At 32.9% G+C, this 17,046-nt stretch overlaps 1 protein-coding gene across 8 annotated transcripts in view; it reads right to left on the reverse strand.

Moving 5' to 3' along the window:
* RUNDC3B (RUN domain containing 3B) overlaps window positions 1–17,046 on the reverse strand; it is a 120,201-nt gene that overhangs the window by 64,187 nt on the left and 38,968 nt on the right. For all 8 annotated transcript variants that reach the window (XR_012074533.1, XR_012074532.1, XM_072965072.1 and 5 more), the window contains 2 exons: window positions 11,600–11,733; window positions 3,189–3,274 (listed from right to left, as the gene is read on the reverse strand). Coding sequence is in view for 6 of the 8 variants with exons in the window: in XM_072965072.1 (XP_072821173.1) it covers window positions 3,189–3,274; window positions 11,600–11,733 (220 nt within the window). In the remaining 2 variants the exon portion in view is untranslated. The remainder of the gene's footprint in view (window positions 1–3,188; window positions 3,275–11,599; window positions 11,734–17,046) is intronic.

Consider the following 17,046-nt stretch of genomic DNA (forward strand, 5'->3'; position numbering starts at 1 on the left):
CTGGTAATTTATCACTATTCTATCTACTTTTCTATACTTTATAGAAGTATATATATAGAAGTACATATACTTTATACAAGTATATATACTTTAGAAAAGTGTGTATCACCTCATTCTTTCCCCATTCTGTGACAGCTCAGTAATTTTTGAAGTTTTATACTTTACTCCTTCTCCTACTCCTACTATAATATCGAGAAGATTAACATTTCTTCTGAACACTACTTTTGTCATTATAAATGAGGTAGAACTGTAGGGCAACTGCAAACTAATGAACAGGACTCCATAAAGTAATTTTATCTCTAACTTTATATTTTCCACAGTTGTTACTTCATATCCTTCCAGAATATTTTTGATCTTGTGTCAAATGTCACATTTGTATTTTTTAGCTTAACTTTTCAGGCTGGGGGTAGGGAGAAATTAAAATTTTGAGAAAATAATTCAGCTTCTACCTTACTTCTCTATCTCTAGGCCTTTACAGCAACCTACCAAAACAATTTTATACTTTTTTTTTTTTTGCTTGGATTCTATCTTGACTCTGTCAGCTTCTCACCTCTGGCTATTTCCTAATAACACTCCAATTACTAAACCATGAAACTCTCCAAGGGTTTTTCCAATTGCTCACCAAGACATCCTCCACCATAGCAAAAGGATCACATGAATTTCTCTAATACTTTGGAGCCATCATAATGTACTTTAGAAGATTTATTTTAGTTTTGTTCCCCACAATCACTCAACCCAATCTTATCCTTGGATTTCCACTGATTAGTGACTTCAAGCTTGCTGTGTTAGCTCATGTAGCTCCTCCTTCTGTACTAGGGTAAACACTTGTATTACCATTTAAAGGATCTCATTACTCTTTAACTGTGAAGAGTAGAACAAGAAGAAATCACTTGATTCAGATACTCTCAAGATTCCTAAAGAATTAGAGATCATTTCTCATTGTTCTATAAGCACTTATGTCAGGAAGCATCCAGACAAAAGGTAAGGTATAACTATTCTTTCCAATACTATGCCTGTCATTTTAAAAACCTAATCTTCCAAATATGTGTTTTGCTAGGGACTCACAATCAAATTTATTTATAATCAAGAAGTTTCTTTGGCTTGATTTCAGTGAAAAAAAAAAGTTAAAAGACAGACTGCCTTTTTGTAACTGCATTTTTTAGTTAACTTCTAGAATGAGAATTCTAAAATTACTCTCTAATTCCTTTCTTGAAAATTACAGAGCCACTATAGTCACTTTCAAATACTGTGTGTGTATATACATGTAAACATTACATATTTCTCTGTCTCTCTGTGTATAAACATATACTAAGCCATGTTTCTGTTTAAATAATACATGTTTATATATTGTTACAAGAATATTTATACTTTATGGGCTGTTTTAGAGCTGAATCACTTTTTTTCTTCCAAAAGGATGGCTAACACCTAAGAACAAAGCAAAAAACATTTTCCTTAAAACATTTAAACTACTCACTCTAAAAATAGTCTATTCAAGTATTCTTTCTACCCCACCCAATTGTATAAACTAAGAAATAAGACTAACAACTTACAGAGATTATTAATACTTTAATTTCTACGTAGAAAAGACTATCATAACTTTGATGCAATCTCATTATTGAATAGGAGATGATTACTGTATAAACTTGGTTTTGATTTCATTAATTTAGGATTTTTAGATCTATGAGATTCTGATATTACTTTTATTTTCAAAGCCTTAGGATCCTCAATATTTAGTATCTTTGATAATTAAATGTATATACTGGTGGTGATAAATAAAAGAAACAAATGCTTCATTTCATAAGGTTCATTTCAAATGTCTAAGAGTTTATCATCAACTCACTGTCCATTTTTAGAAATACCCCAAGATTAGCAAACTGCTTTAAAAGAATTCAGTAAGCATATATCAGATTTATTTCATGCAAATACTTCTTTTAGTTAAAAGTTTTTATATCCTGGTCAAATTTATAATCATGATAATTTTTTCTTTGTTATCTTCCAAATAAAAAATTATTTTATTACCTAAAAATGTAGACACCTAATTAAAGATATTGTAATCTGTACAATCTAGTTAGCTAAAAGAATGTGTCATAATAAATGCCCAGATTGTCTCAAAATCCAAAATGTCAAATACTGCATCAGGACACGGAAATTAGGATTCCAGATACACAATTTCTGTATATATATGCCTAATTTTCTCTGTCGAAACTGGTTTATAGTTGTCACTCTCTTCCTCTCTTTCAGAAATATAAGTAATAAGGCAGAAATAAGTATGGTAATTTAGAGGTGCCTAAGGCAGTGCTCTCAGACAGAACTTTCTGCCACGAAGCAGTGCTCTACATCAGTGCTATCTAATTTGTTATCCATTAGCCACACAGGGAGAGTGAACACGTGGACTGTGATAAAGCAACTGAAGAACTGAATCAATAACTCTATTTAATCTTAATTTTAACTTATATAGCTACTGTAATGAATAATATATACCTAGGATATTGAAATCATTGAATATTTTCATTTGCAAATACTTTTGAAATGGAAAAAAGAGGTTTCTTCAACAAATGCTATAAATATAGATTGGTAAGACCAGAGCTTAATAGGAATGGCTGTTGTCCTAATATGAACCTTTTTTCTATTACCATAAAAAAAATTAATAAGGTCCTGTTTTTCACATGACACAATGTGCCATCTCTTAATCCTACCCCACACAAGAAGAACATTCGTAGGGACTGCTCTAAAAAGACAACTGAGCAGTCATTAATTATATATAAGAATTAAAGAAGTGAATGATTCATTTTTTCTTTAAAGTAATCAAATAAATGTTGTAGTCTGGAAAGACAAAGAATGCTACAGGAATTTCATAGTTAGATTTTTCTTCAGATTGGTTAGGAAAGTCTGTGTAGAGAATGAAACTTCAAGTGTTGAAAAAGTAAGAATAAGAAATTATTCAGAAAAAAAGATATTCTAGGCATAATGTGAAGCCTGAAAAGATAAGCCAAGGTAGAGGTATGTTTAGTTGACAAATAGCATTTTCCTGAGAAGATAGTATAGTAGATTTATCTGAGGAGTACAAAAAGGAAGAAATAAAATAGAGGAAGACTTTAGAAACAAATGAGTCTTCATTCTATTTTTATTTCTAAGTCTTCAGGTGAATCTTTTAAATATATATTTGAAAATTAAAAGGACTTTTAAACCTGGTTGTTTTGAAGTCTCTCAGAGCTGTAGAGATGTATTCAGATAAATGTTTTTCCATGAGTGCTACTCTGATCCAGGCTCTACCCTAAAAAGAAGAAGAAAGAATCAAATATGAAAAAAAAAATTAGAAGTTGAAAGATATTTTGTCTACTGCATCATCAAAACTATAAGCATTTTAATATGTAAAGAGTAATTCACTCAAAATATACATTTGATAAAGACTAAGAATATTTAGATAAAATGAAGTAAATTATAATTATATACAGTATATAATATATATTTTGTTTCTCTGAAGGTGTAGGGTACAGCATGTCAGATTAACTGTCTAATGTCTGAAGGGAAAGAACCATTAATATTGAGTTAACCTGAGTTACAGACTTCTTTTGAATTACATAATGTAATCATAAGACATCTCTCTACTTCAATGCCCACCAATATGCTAATTAAAATGAGTCTCCATATAAAACATGAGGAAAAGAGTCCATTCTCATTTAATAAAAATAATCACTTTCACACCACTTGTTTACAAGTCCTTCCAGAAGGAGGTTTTAGACAACTAATAATGAACCAAATTTCATTACTTATCATGCATCCAAATTATGAGGTACAAAACCTGGTGCCCCCAGAGCATTCCAAAAACTTAAACCAGGAAAAAAAATCCACAACAAAAATACCCCAGAAGCATACTCTAGAACAAAATAACAGAAACATGCAATTCTGACTAAATATGAATAATTTAATTTTACTTTTGAAAAGGGATAACATCATTCAATAGTCAGGACTAGCCAGTTACATTCTTTTTATAATCCAAAGCATTTCTTCTGGACTCTTTGTTTAGAATGAAAGAATATAAAAGATTACATTTGCAGTATGAATTTTGTATTTCAATGACTTTCATTTTCACTCAACCCTTTCATAAATCTAAAAATAAAAAATCGATGAAGATTAACTATACAGAAAATCAAAGCACTGCAATTGGCAGTTGAGAACTAAGGTGCACTATTCAATATATATGATGGTCAACTACCAGTATGGGGGAAAGGACATACTGAAGAGTCTACAGTTGTAGAAATGTCTAAAAGTCCAGTTAATTCACCAAACTGTGGGACAGGGAGGATCAAAAACGAGTTAATCCAGACAGTGGTAAAACGTGGCAGGCTAGAAGCAGCAGCATTGGTGGGAAATAAAGGAATGATACGGGTGTGGTTAATATGCCAGTCAATTTGCTCACCAATCTCAACATCTCTTTAGCTTGCCCAGTACTCAGCCCATTGTTCCTGCTGAATAAGCCTAGGGAAACCTACAATTAGGCGCAGCTGATTGGAACAGAGGAAGGAAGAGGCAAAAACCAGCCAGCAGTCTCAAGTTCCTTAAAGTTACATCTAAAAGACCCAGAGACTAATAATAGTGGCTCGAACCAAAAGGCTACATTTTAAAACAGAAGCAGGGAAAGCTGCTCTCCAGAGAAATGTGCTATTGTTAGATAAGAAATGCAGGGGGAAAGTCCTGCTTCCTGATTTATTAATTTCAATCCATACAAAACTAGGCTGCACGGAGTTTCCTGTCCCTGGATGTTTGTAGAGTTCTCTGTTATATTATCATAATAAATGGTGCTGATTTTAATAGTTTCTTTTTTTTTTTCAACAAAAGAGACAGAAGATAAACAGACTTATAAAGGTTGCTGGGGCTGTAAGGTGGGAAAAGCTCAAAATTAGGCTTAAGACTTTTTATCAGTTAGACAGTGGTGAACCACTGAAGGTTGTTTTAGAGACACAAATATTTGTTTGTTTGCCATTAAAGGTTTTTGAAAAAAAATTACTGAAGTTGGTCAACACTTCTTAAGAATGTAATTAATATGTGCTTGGCTCTGTTTTAAGAGCTTCAGTTACATTAAGATATTTAATCCTCTCAAGAATTGTGTGTGTTAGGTTACAATACACAATACTACACTTACTTTATGAGGAAACAAAAAACAGACTCAACTGGAAGACAGGAAACTCATCTCACCACCAAACTGACTAACCTAATTAAATTAATACATATACACTGTACTTTCCCTCCTATTTCAGGGGATAAACTGTAATCATTGAAGAGGGTAAAAAGACAAATCACAGAGTGGACAGATATTTGCATTCTATGTATCTGAAAAAAGACTCTTATTCGTAAAATACAAAGAAGTCTTACAAATCCGTAAGAAAAAGATAACTGAATTTAAAAGTGGGCTGTAAAGGGAAGATTTTTTCCTACAGATTCAATTTCTTTAGTAGATATCAGAATACTCTGGTATTTTCTTCCATTTTGTGTTAATTTTGTAAGTAATATTTTTCAAAGAATTTTCCCATTTCACTTATTTTTAGTTTACAGGCGTGAAGTTATTCATAATATCCTCTTTTAGGATTTTTAATGTCTGTAGGGTCTACGGGGCTTGCATCTTCTTCATTCCTGATACTGGTAAATTATAATCTTTTTTTTTTTCCCTTCATGAATAGATTTGCTAGAAGCTTATTAGTTGTATTAATCTTTTTAAAAATACTAACTTTTGGTTTTGTTGATTTTCTTCTAGTATACGTTTGTTTCAGTTTAATTGAATTTTTGCTCTTCATTATTTTTTTCCTTCTACTTTGGGTTTATTACTCTTTTTAAAGCTTCTTGAGACGAAAGCTTTGATCACTGAATTTTCAGCCTTTATTCTTTTTTTTTTTAAATAAAAGTCTTTTTAAGCGTATCTAATTTCCTCTGAGCACAAGTTTACATGTTATATTTTCATTATCATTACTTTCAAGGTTTTTCAATTTAATTTGTAATTTCTTCTTCCATCCATGAGTTATTCAGAAGTCCTTCTCATACTAACTACCATATATAAAACAGGTAAACAACAAGTTTCTTCAGTATAACAGAGGGAACTATATTCAGTATCTTGTAGCAACCCATAATGGAAAATATGAAAAATACATGTATGTATATGTATGACTGAAACATTGTGCTGTATACCAGAAATTGACACAACATTGTAAACTGACTATACTTCGATAAAAAAAAAAAACTTAAAGAAGTCCTCCTCAAATTCAACTCAACAATCTAGTTATCTTTTTATTACTGATTCTAACTTAACTCTACTGTGGTTAAAGAATATACTTTATACAATTTCAATCCTTTGAAATTCACTGAGGTGAATTACAACCTAGCAAATGATGGATTTTTGTATAAGTTCTATAAGAGTGAATATTCCATAGTTTCCTATTTTGATTTTCTTATATGCTCTAGTTCTCTAGTATTATTAATCTTTATTAGTATTTTAATGAACCTATTATAATTACTTAAAAGCCCACTACCTGTATCTCACACAGGTCAGTTTCAATTGTCTTCTTTATTTCTTAGTTTTGGTCATTTAATCTTGTTTTCTGATATGCCTGGTGATTTCTGATTAAATACTGGACACTGTGGAGGAAAATATGTGGCAGCTCTAATGCTACCTTTCTCTAGAGTAGATTTATTTTTCTTCTGATAGACAGATAGTGTACTTGAAAACCACCCTGCACCATTTAAGGACACCACTTTTAGATCTTTGGGGGGCTGGTCTTCATCTAAATTTCCCTCACTCCCTAGGTATTGGCTTTCTGGGGTATCAAATGAAAGCCTGGAGTGTTTGCAGGTCCTCTCCAATTTGTTCAACTTCCAGTTTTGGGGCCACCACAATAAAGAACTAGGGATAGGAAAAGCCAAGCGGTGGTTAAAAGAGGAGGTGGGTGGAATTGTGAGTCAGTAACAGAAAATGAACACAGAAAATTTATGGCCTCTTTGCAATATGGTATCTTACTGTAAAGTTCTAGTATTCAGTAACTCTGGTGTATCTGTGATTAACAGCCTCTCTGCCTCTTTCAGTAGAAAACTTGGCTAACCAAGCACTGGGACAAAGCACTGACAAGGCCAGCTTCTGAACAAGGGTAAAAGTAAACAAAATGAGATCAGGAAAACACTAGAAAGGATTAGGGATACATGTCATCAGAATGTACTAAGGACTACATTCACAGTTCTGATGTGGTATAGATGCTCCATAAAAATTCAGGCGGAAGGATGCATGGATATATGAATGGGTGATGAGACTAGTATACTCGGAAATTGGTCTCATATGTTAAATCCATATTAAATAGAAAGAACATACAGAGAAAACAACCACAAACTAGCAAAACTTAACCTTGCCCAAAACAAAAACTTAAAAAACAGTAACATTCTTAAAAACAAAGAAAAAGGGGGGAAAAAATCCCACACAAGATATGCAGGAAGAAGGAAGAACTCAGGAACAGTATAGAGCTCATACTTTGAGGCCAAAAACCAACAAACAAAACTAAAGGGGAAAAAGGATTTCTTGAACTTGAAATCAGTGGGACTACCAAGAAAAACCAGTGGAAGTATCTGCAAAATGAGTAACAGCAGTAACTAAGAATGCAATTAGTAGAGTTTCTGTCCAACGTCATACATTATGCTTATTATTCAGAAGCAGTGAAATAATCTGTTGAGATGAAATTACTTTTCTAAGAGCACTAATTCTAGTCTGAAACCTAAATAAGTTGACACAGAGAAATCCAATGTCACCAAATCCCTGCATATTGTAGAAAGAAGAGCTGAAAATACACCTGAGATGGAAAGATTATAGACACAATCTTCAATACAAATATTCTGTTCCATTGACAGGCTACGTATAGGCCCTGGAAAATAAGCGCAACTAGTCACAAACTAAGCAAATAAAGGGAGTGGTCTGCATGTCACTGATCTTAGCTTACAGTGACCAAGTATTACAACTCTCACGGCGGCAAGTTTCCACAATGTGAATCTAAGTTGTACAGTGATACAAGGACACAGACAATTTGATCCAATCAAATCAACTAAAGTTAAAGAATGTTTCTGTACTGAATCAGTCATTGCTCTACAGTGTATTCTATATTCTACTGTTTAAAACATGGTTCACATAACCCTAAAACTGTAATTAGAGTGAATTTGGCTTCTCATATAGAATTCAAAAGTGAAGATCTAACTATTTTGGTCCTAAGTGTACAGAGTTGTACATTGTATAGCAGGTAAGTTTGGTGCTTTGTTTCTGACACATTATCACAAGTATCAAAAGTAAATGAGAGTGCTATGAATGTGAACAGTCACTCAATCTGCCACCTAAGATATTTGTTTAATCATTCAATGCTGACACTTGGGAGGTGTGACTTACTGAGTAGATTATTCATTGCAGCGCAGAGCAAACTACTTAAAGACAGGGGTAATCTTTGCCTGTAGACTTTTCCCCACATAGCCAGGCAAGTAATAGATCTCTCCCCACTAAATGGAATCTATTCGAGACCTGATCAGAACAAAGACATAAATACAGGATTTGGAACATGATTGTTCTGTGATGTTTTGATACTCAACACTAGTTTTTTTATAGAGTAAATATTAATTCTCTCTGCTGGGCAGCATCTTGCTGTGCAGAGCCTGGTCCCAAGTGTCTTACTAAGAGAGCTGGTCAGCTGGAATTTGGATTTCTTTGGTCCAGCCAGGTCAAAATGCTACATTTCTAACGTTTGTTAACTTCTTAATTACCTTCTGTATTTTGGGATATACTAATTCTATAAATACATTCTCTCCTATATTGAAGGGATTTAGAATACACTTTTCATGTCAAAATCTCTATTTTTAATGTGAAGATAAGAAAATAAAGTTTGTGTACTATCACGGTACTTTCCATTTTCATAGACTTAATTCATTCAAATTACAGCTAGTCTTTTAATCTTAACCTATAGAAACTGAGATACAAATTCAACTAAAATGCAAAAAAAGATTCAAATTGCACATTTTAAAAACCTGTAGTCAATGAGACAATTAGAAAGTAAATAAATGAATAAATTCAATAGTTCAAGAAAAGGGCGGTCTAAGACAACAGTTGTGACTAAAAAGAAGTCTGTTAATATACAATGAAAAATAAGACAAATATCTATGAGAAAAAATTTAATAAAAAATCGAGGTTTAACTGACTTAAAAATGAAGACATTTACTGGCTTTAAAATGTGTAAGTCAATTTAAAAATGTATAATTGACTTATAAATGAAGACATTTATTGGCTTAACAATGTGTAAGTTTAAAAAATACGTAAGGCTGAGCGGAAAACTGATTAATCTAAAAGAGTTAGAAGATCCTGAAGCAGAAAACTACCTGTGCTAAGACAACCCCTTGGTTGGAGATTAGCGAGAAGTAGTGAAGGAGGGAGCAGCGGTTGTGCAAAGTGAATTCTACAGCTTCAGTCTGCAAAAGGTAACAAAATCTGAACTATCAACTTCATCCAAAAATACACTTCTATAGCTATGAATTTTTAAATGTTTAAATTTCTAACTATGTCACTAAATTTAAATATTATAAACCCTGTTTTTTAAAGTTTAGATATTTGTATGGTATCACTTATATGTGGAATCTAAAAAATACAGTAAACTAGTGAATACAACAAAAAAAGAAGCAGACTCACAGATATGGGGAACAAATTAGTGATTACCAGTGTGAGAGGCAACACAGGGGTGGGGGAGTGGGACGTACAAACTAGTGGGTGTAAGACAGACTACAAGGATGTACTGTACAACACAGGGAATATAGCCAGTAATAACTATAAATGGAGTGTAACCTTAAAAACTGTATATAAATTAAAAAGAAAAAAATTAAGTATTTGGTCTATGTTTTATAAAATATTTAATTTCAGTCTCTGTCAATTTTGCTAGCCAAAAATTTTCCAACAGAAAAAATTCCTAAATAAAAATGGATATAGGAAAAATAAACTTAGAAACTACACTTTTGAAAGATGACTGCTATTTTTTTTATTATACAGATGTGATTTATAAGCTTATAATTGTCAAATAATGAACTGAATTGAATCAGGTCTTGATCTTAAAACTGTACATATCTAGTATTTTCAATCTTTAGTTTCCACTTACATTTCATTCTTTAACTCTTCCATATCAAAAACAGTAAGGAAAGTTACGATGACAAACCAGTAAAAAAAAGTAAATAAAATTATATATTAAAGCTGATATAGCTTACATCACCAGCTCAGACTTTACAATCTTAAAAATTCTGAGGACCCTTTACTGTGTTACAAGTCAAAACTGGAAAGGGAAAAAAAAATGAACCCATTATATGCTACATTAAAAACCATATTTTTAATGAAAAAATAACTATCTTTTCCGAAACAAAAATATTAATGAGAAATGTATCTGCTTTACATTTTTTCAAATCTCTTCAATGTATGGCTTAATAAAAGATAACTGGATATCTGCTTCTCCATTCTCTCTGTTACAATGTGTTGTTCTGTTTGAAGCAAATCTAACATTCCATTAGACAATATAAATACATTTTTGCTAATATCAACATTAATGTTATCAGAAGTCTTTAAGTACTAGAAAGCTATCAAGCTTAAGATAGTGAATATACTACAAGTTTTCCAAAATTATCATTTTTACCTGAAAGCTTTCATTTTACCATTGGCAACAAATACCGTCAAGCTGTTTTCCTTGAAGGAACAGGCTTACTTCATTTATTTTTATTTAAGAAATGCTTACCAAATGTGTAAGTCTAAAAAGCTGTAGTTTGAATATTCTTCTTTCAAAATAGTATTACATGAATAAAGTGTTTAGTCCAGCTAACAATTCAAACTACTGCATGAGTACTTTTCCTTGAGAAAACCATCCTATTTCAATATGCTGCAGAAATGCTTTATACATAGCTCCCATTTTGGATATTAAAAAGAAGATACTTGAAGGCTGAGATTTAATTAAATTAATAATGCTTATTTCACCATCATGGGCATTCTTAAGTGACACTGGCTTTTTTTTTTTTTAAGACTGAGTGCATGGTGAGGAAAAAATCAATGACTACTAGTATAGTTTGATGCCACTGCTTTAATTCATGCTCAGTCACCAGCAATCTTACCCTCCATTGCTTCTGCATCAACAGTACAAATATTAACCCTGTGCAAAAGGCAAATAATATTTTAGTGTTCTGCGAAAATAATTTTGACATTATGGACCCCGAGGGCAGAACACTAAGAGCCACTGATTTAGGTAATTCAAAAATGTAGAAACTTCAGAGACTACTGAATATTTTACTATGCTTCTCAAAAAAGAAATTCATAGTGACTGGCTTCATACTTTCCTGCAATTTATAAGGCAACAGTGAAGATTCAAGAGCATTCTAAAACAACTACATGCAACTAAAAAATAATGAAACAAGCCTCCGAAAGATGTTAAATTTGGTCACGTGCTTAATTCCAACAAAGAAAAGAAAATGAGTATTTTATATAGCAAAGAGTTCAAAATTTTCTCTTTGGGTCAAAAACTGCTTAGGATTAGATTATACACATTGCACATTATTATTTATGCCTTACCTTAGCTCTAGAAGAACTGACATTTTCCATATTTTCAATGCTGCAGATACAATTCTGTGAAACTTTCCGGCAAGCCACTCTGATATAGTCCCAGAAGCTACGAGGACTTTCATAACCAAACCAGGTTACTTGACCTTCAGGAGACAAATTTTAATACAAAATAAAAGAAAACTAGACTAGAAATGCAAAACCCAAGAACAATAAACCCTGAAAAATAAAAGGCAGTAGAGTATGTGATAGTGGAAAGGGCACTGATCTCACTGTCCAAAAGCTTTAAGGCCGGTCCTGGTCGACCTTTACATAGTTGTGTTACTTTGCACAGTTTATTTAATGGATCTGGATCATAGCTTTCTCAACAATAAAATAAAACTAAAAGAAGCAAAAAGGGTCTACACACTAAAAAATCCCTTGTGATTTAATATCCTATTATTCTAACGTGATCTTTCAGATAGCACACAGATATCCCCCCTTTTGGTTCCAGTTAAGCATTAATTTAAATGTCACCAGTTGCATTTTAAAGCTTTCTGTTCTTGGAAAAACAGGAAAAAAATTAAAACACACTTTTTCTCTTCTTCACAGGGGTACTTTAGAGGAATGAAACAATGTCTGCTCTCAAGCACATGTAATCAACGAGAACCCTACACTCACTAATCATTCCCACTCACTCACTACCATTCCACCCTAACCTTCAGATGCATGTCACTCATCTGTTCTGCTCTTGTCACCAACCTATGAAAAGTCCTCCAGGCATTCACCATTCTAATCTTCTGGATTTAGGTAATTATGGGGCTGTTCGTGAACAAATGTTCTTTTGTGTGTATCCTATATTAGAAGTAATAGTTTTATGTAGAACTTTTAGTAGTAGGTCCATGGGAACAACTTTGTACTCTGAGTACTTTTAAACAGGATATGAGAAACATCTCAATACTTTCTTCAGATGTCTGGAATGATAATTCTTTCCTAGGGAAGCTGTTTAATCTTAATGTGGAGAGATTAGCTTTGATATTTTTAAATCTCTGCTTCTTTATTTTCAATTAATATTTGTCTCAAATCTTCCTTTCCCCAGTAATAGGTTCTCTCTAAGCAACATCAAAAAATGTTAAAGTGCTCTTGTTCGCACACACTGTATCAGGAGCAATGTCTGAAATAACATTTGAGTAGTTTCCAACAACAGCAGCCTGTAAGAATAACTGGGCTTCTTTTAAAAAATACTCATGTCTGGGCTCCACCTAACTGAAAAATCCGAATCTTTGGGGGTGGGCTTAGACATTAGTATTTTTTAAAAGATCCCCCTGGTATTTCTAGTAATATGCTTCTGATTAATCAACTGATAGAAAGCTCACATATCATGAGAGGTAACCCCTATTTCATCATGCAGCCATTTCAAAGGCCTCCTCTTCTTGTAAGCCACATGTCACCTCTACAGTGAGTCACTCCCTCCCTGTGTGCTGGCATAGCACCCTGTGCTTACTTACCCTTATAATTATCTGTTAGTATGATTGTCTCACACATTAGACAGCAAGATCACTAAGGCAGGGACTGTGTCTTATTGTCTTTAATACTTTCTCCAGCACTTGACACAATACTTGGCTCACAGTAGGCATTTAATAAATATTTATTAAACAAATGGACCGGTTAATCAGCATAAAATAGATCTTAATTAGAATGCACATAAAATTTTGAATTTTAAAAATCTAATTAGTATCTTTTTACAGTAACAGCTCAATGACAAGCTGGTGTCAAGATGTCTGTATGCTAGATTACAATGATCAAATATTCTGGACAAGTATATTTACCTTCATCTATGTATAACTAAAAATACAGAAACATCTACAAATCCTTACTCAAACATCTATGTAACTCAAATGTCTCTTTAAAGATCAAATCTTACCAACAACAAATAGAAATCTATAAGAATATTTATAATCTTCCTTCTTTCTCTCAATCTCTCCCTATCATTTTCCTTTGTCTCCTCTCTTTTTAGTTAAAAAAAAGTTCCTAGAACAAGATCTCAGTATGGTCTGTCTTTAGGGCAATTTTCATGTCATCAATTTGTTAGCCATTTGGAGAGGAGACAGGATGCCTAGTGTTAAGAATATGGGCTTTTGAGCCAGGTGGCCCAGATATAGATCACCTTCTACATATGCAATCTTGAGCCAATGACTTGAGTCCACTCTGTCAATCCAAGTTTCTTCCATAAACTGACAATAATGGTAGTATCTACATGATAACACTGTTGTGAGGATTAGATAATGTATGTGCAGCAATTGTATACAACCAGTACAGATGTGAACAATTATTACTAGTCTTATTACTATTATCATACAAATAGTTAAGGTACCCAAGCTCCTCCTGCATTACAAACAAAGTGGGAATAAGATGCAAAGTTTCCCCATCACTTGCTTAAAACCTAGAAAGGTTTTTAAAATTTACTCCCTAATCCAACCTTTCCCCACATCAATGATTCTACATTTATTTCCCTAAAATCTAGCTGTGACTCATTTTCCTTGGCTTCTATTAATTGGGATCATTCTGTAATTTAAAAATGGAGGATAGCTGCAGCCCTTCTCTCTGGAAATGGAGTATCAGCCACTGCCAGTGTCTCAAAGGGAGAATCACAAGGTTTCTCTGGTAGCTTTATTTTAAACCTTCTCATGAGTTTGACACGGCTGAGGAAAATAATTTATGAGAAGTTTTAAGTCAGAGCTATAGGAAACCGAAAGAACACAACAAAGTCCCACTTTGCAAGAGAGGAAACAAAGATACAGAAAAACTAAAAATGTAGGCTTAGGTTAAATAGGAAAGGAATGGGCGCTACATCCTTAGGACTCCTGCTATGTGTGGGATATGCTACCCAAAAGTTAATGACAAGATTTCCTAGATTACAAACCGAGAAAATAAACAATTAACAGAATGACATATTCCATGACTTACAGAGCCTTAAATATACCAGTAGTGTCTTCACAACACTTCTATCTACTCAACAAACAAGATATGAGGATGGCTGCCTGGATCCAGCCCTCCTTCCCCTTCTATGTACATCACTTCCAAAGTGAAGTGCTTAAATCAAGACACTGAATTTTTCATGTTCAGAAGGATCGGCTTTGATTAAGAGAAGGTGGATTCACTTGTTAGAACCTCCAAACAAACTCGCAAGTGCATTGTCTGTGAATCCTGGGATTTTATTTAAATAATTAAATGATTTCTGCATCTATGAAAAGGACTGAATTTAATTAAAAATAATAGATCTATTCAATTGGTTATTTGAGATATTATTACTTGAACATCACTTTTACTTAAATACAGATTAACTGCTAGTAAAAGATGTACTTGGGCAATTAGTCTGTAACCAGTGTTCCACAGGAAAATTAAAATACAAAGCTACAAGCGGATCATGCCTTTAATTATTGAATAATCACTCCAAAGATATTCTCATTTCCTTTGAAAATAATCACAAAAGCAAATCACATAGCAAGAAATTGACTAGCCTATATTTTGAAGAAATTTTATTCCAGAGAAGAAACATGCTGTCACTAACTCTTTTTGAAGTTGCTGACAAGTAAAGGTGTATAAAATGCTTTCAATTATGTGTTCTTAGAAGTCGACTTTTTACCAATGACAAAGTTAAAGAAGCTTTTCAAAACTTATTCCCAACCCATCAATCCAACTCTAATTCATTTTAGGCACAGAAGTAAGTGGTGAACGTTTGCTAGACTAACAGGTGATCTGCTACTAACCAGCTATGTGATGTCTTTCCCACTAAATTGCCTCAATTTCAGCACTAAAAATGGCCTGTGACCTGTAAGGTCCAATGTTACTCTAAAATTGCTCTTCTATGTTATTTAAGTTAGACACCTATTCAAATCATGCATTATGTTGTGTTTTGCTTATATCTTTACAGCCAGAATGAGACTTCTAAAAACAAGAACTAAAATTTCCAAAGTGGTTCTCTATTTAGTAGTGGCTAATGACATATCATCTTTTGACAATATAAAATACAAATGAATCTGTTAAGTGACCTCCTTTCTCCACCACTGGTATTAGTGCTTAGCTATGTAAAGAGCCAATGAAGGACAAGTATCACAAGCTAAAGTTCTGTTAGTGTTATAATCTATCACCTAGATGACGACATCAAAGCCCTATCACCTTGGAGCTGCTATTCATCTAGATAAGCAATAAAAGAAAGACCCATCAAACTAGTAAGTCACTGTAATATCACTGCAGTTTCACATACTTAAAGGAAATTGGTTATTTGTAGATTTACTGTTTCCAATATATTAATTTTTAGATGTTTAACCTTTCACATTAAATTCTGTAGCAGCAATTCTAAATTTCTTACTGCTAATTATGAAAATCAGTTTAACATTTTCGACTGTCTTTTTACTAGATGGAGAAAATTACCATTTCTGCAAGGTCAGAATCTTTTCCTTTAAAGAAAGCACTACTATAGTTGAAGTTCACATTTATTAGATCACTTGGCTTTGAAAGTGAAATTATGACCTTGATCAATTTTCTAAATAAAACCTCATGTTAATGTCCTTAAAAAAAGAAAAGAAATTTAAACACTTTAAATAATAAATTTAATTACATTTCAAGCTGAATCTAAAGAAGTCTGAGTCTAGATAAGATACTCAATTGTACTTATATTGGTAGCTCTGTATGTTACAGGATGCCTCAAGTAAATCATTTAGCCAACTAATTACAGTCATAATCTATAAAACATAATTATTATCCTTTGTTACTGATAGTTCATGTCCTGTTCACTGATAAGGAATTTATAAAAAAACATCTTAAGTATGTATCTACACCATACAAATGAGCCAATTCTTAACCTTCCAAGAAATAAAAAAAAAAAAAGATAACCAGGTTCACCCAAAACTCTGAAAACTGAATTTGACTCAATAGGCTTTTTTATCCCAATAATTTTACTGTCTTTCCAAGTAGAGTATAAGGTTCTGTTGTGTTCTTCCACCAGCATTCTTAATATGAGGCTTAGAATACTAGTAGACTGGATTGGAGTACTGAAGGCTGAAGTCCACACAGAGAGCTACAGGTAAATGTGTAGCACTGAAGAAATCAAGCATAATGTGTTTCAGTAGTGATTAAGGTTATACATAGGGAACATAAAACAAAAGAAACTGTTCAAAGTTATTGTTTGTGCAAATCAGGATGGAGGAAATGAGAAGACATTTGTTTTTTATTTTCCATCCTTTCTTTTTGTAAGTGATCTTTAAAAATGACTATTTCTTTTCTAAGTGAAAAATATAATAAAAGGCCAGGTCAATAGTACAGAGGTCTAACAGTGTTTTGCATACAGTAGGAACTCAATAAATAGTTTTGAATAAAGACATGCTAAGCAATATATTCCTATCAGTGGTTTAAGAATGGTCACACAGTTACTGTTGACAGCTCCCATGTATGTTTTGCCAAATGACTTTGGCCAATTC

This window comes from Vicugna pacos, chromosome 7 (assembly GCF_048564905.1).
Source record: "Vicugna pacos chromosome 7, VicPac4, whole genome shotgun sequence".
Classification (NCBI taxonomy): domain Eukaryota; kingdom Metazoa; phylum Chordata; class Mammalia; order Artiodactyla; family Camelidae; genus Vicugna; species Vicugna pacos.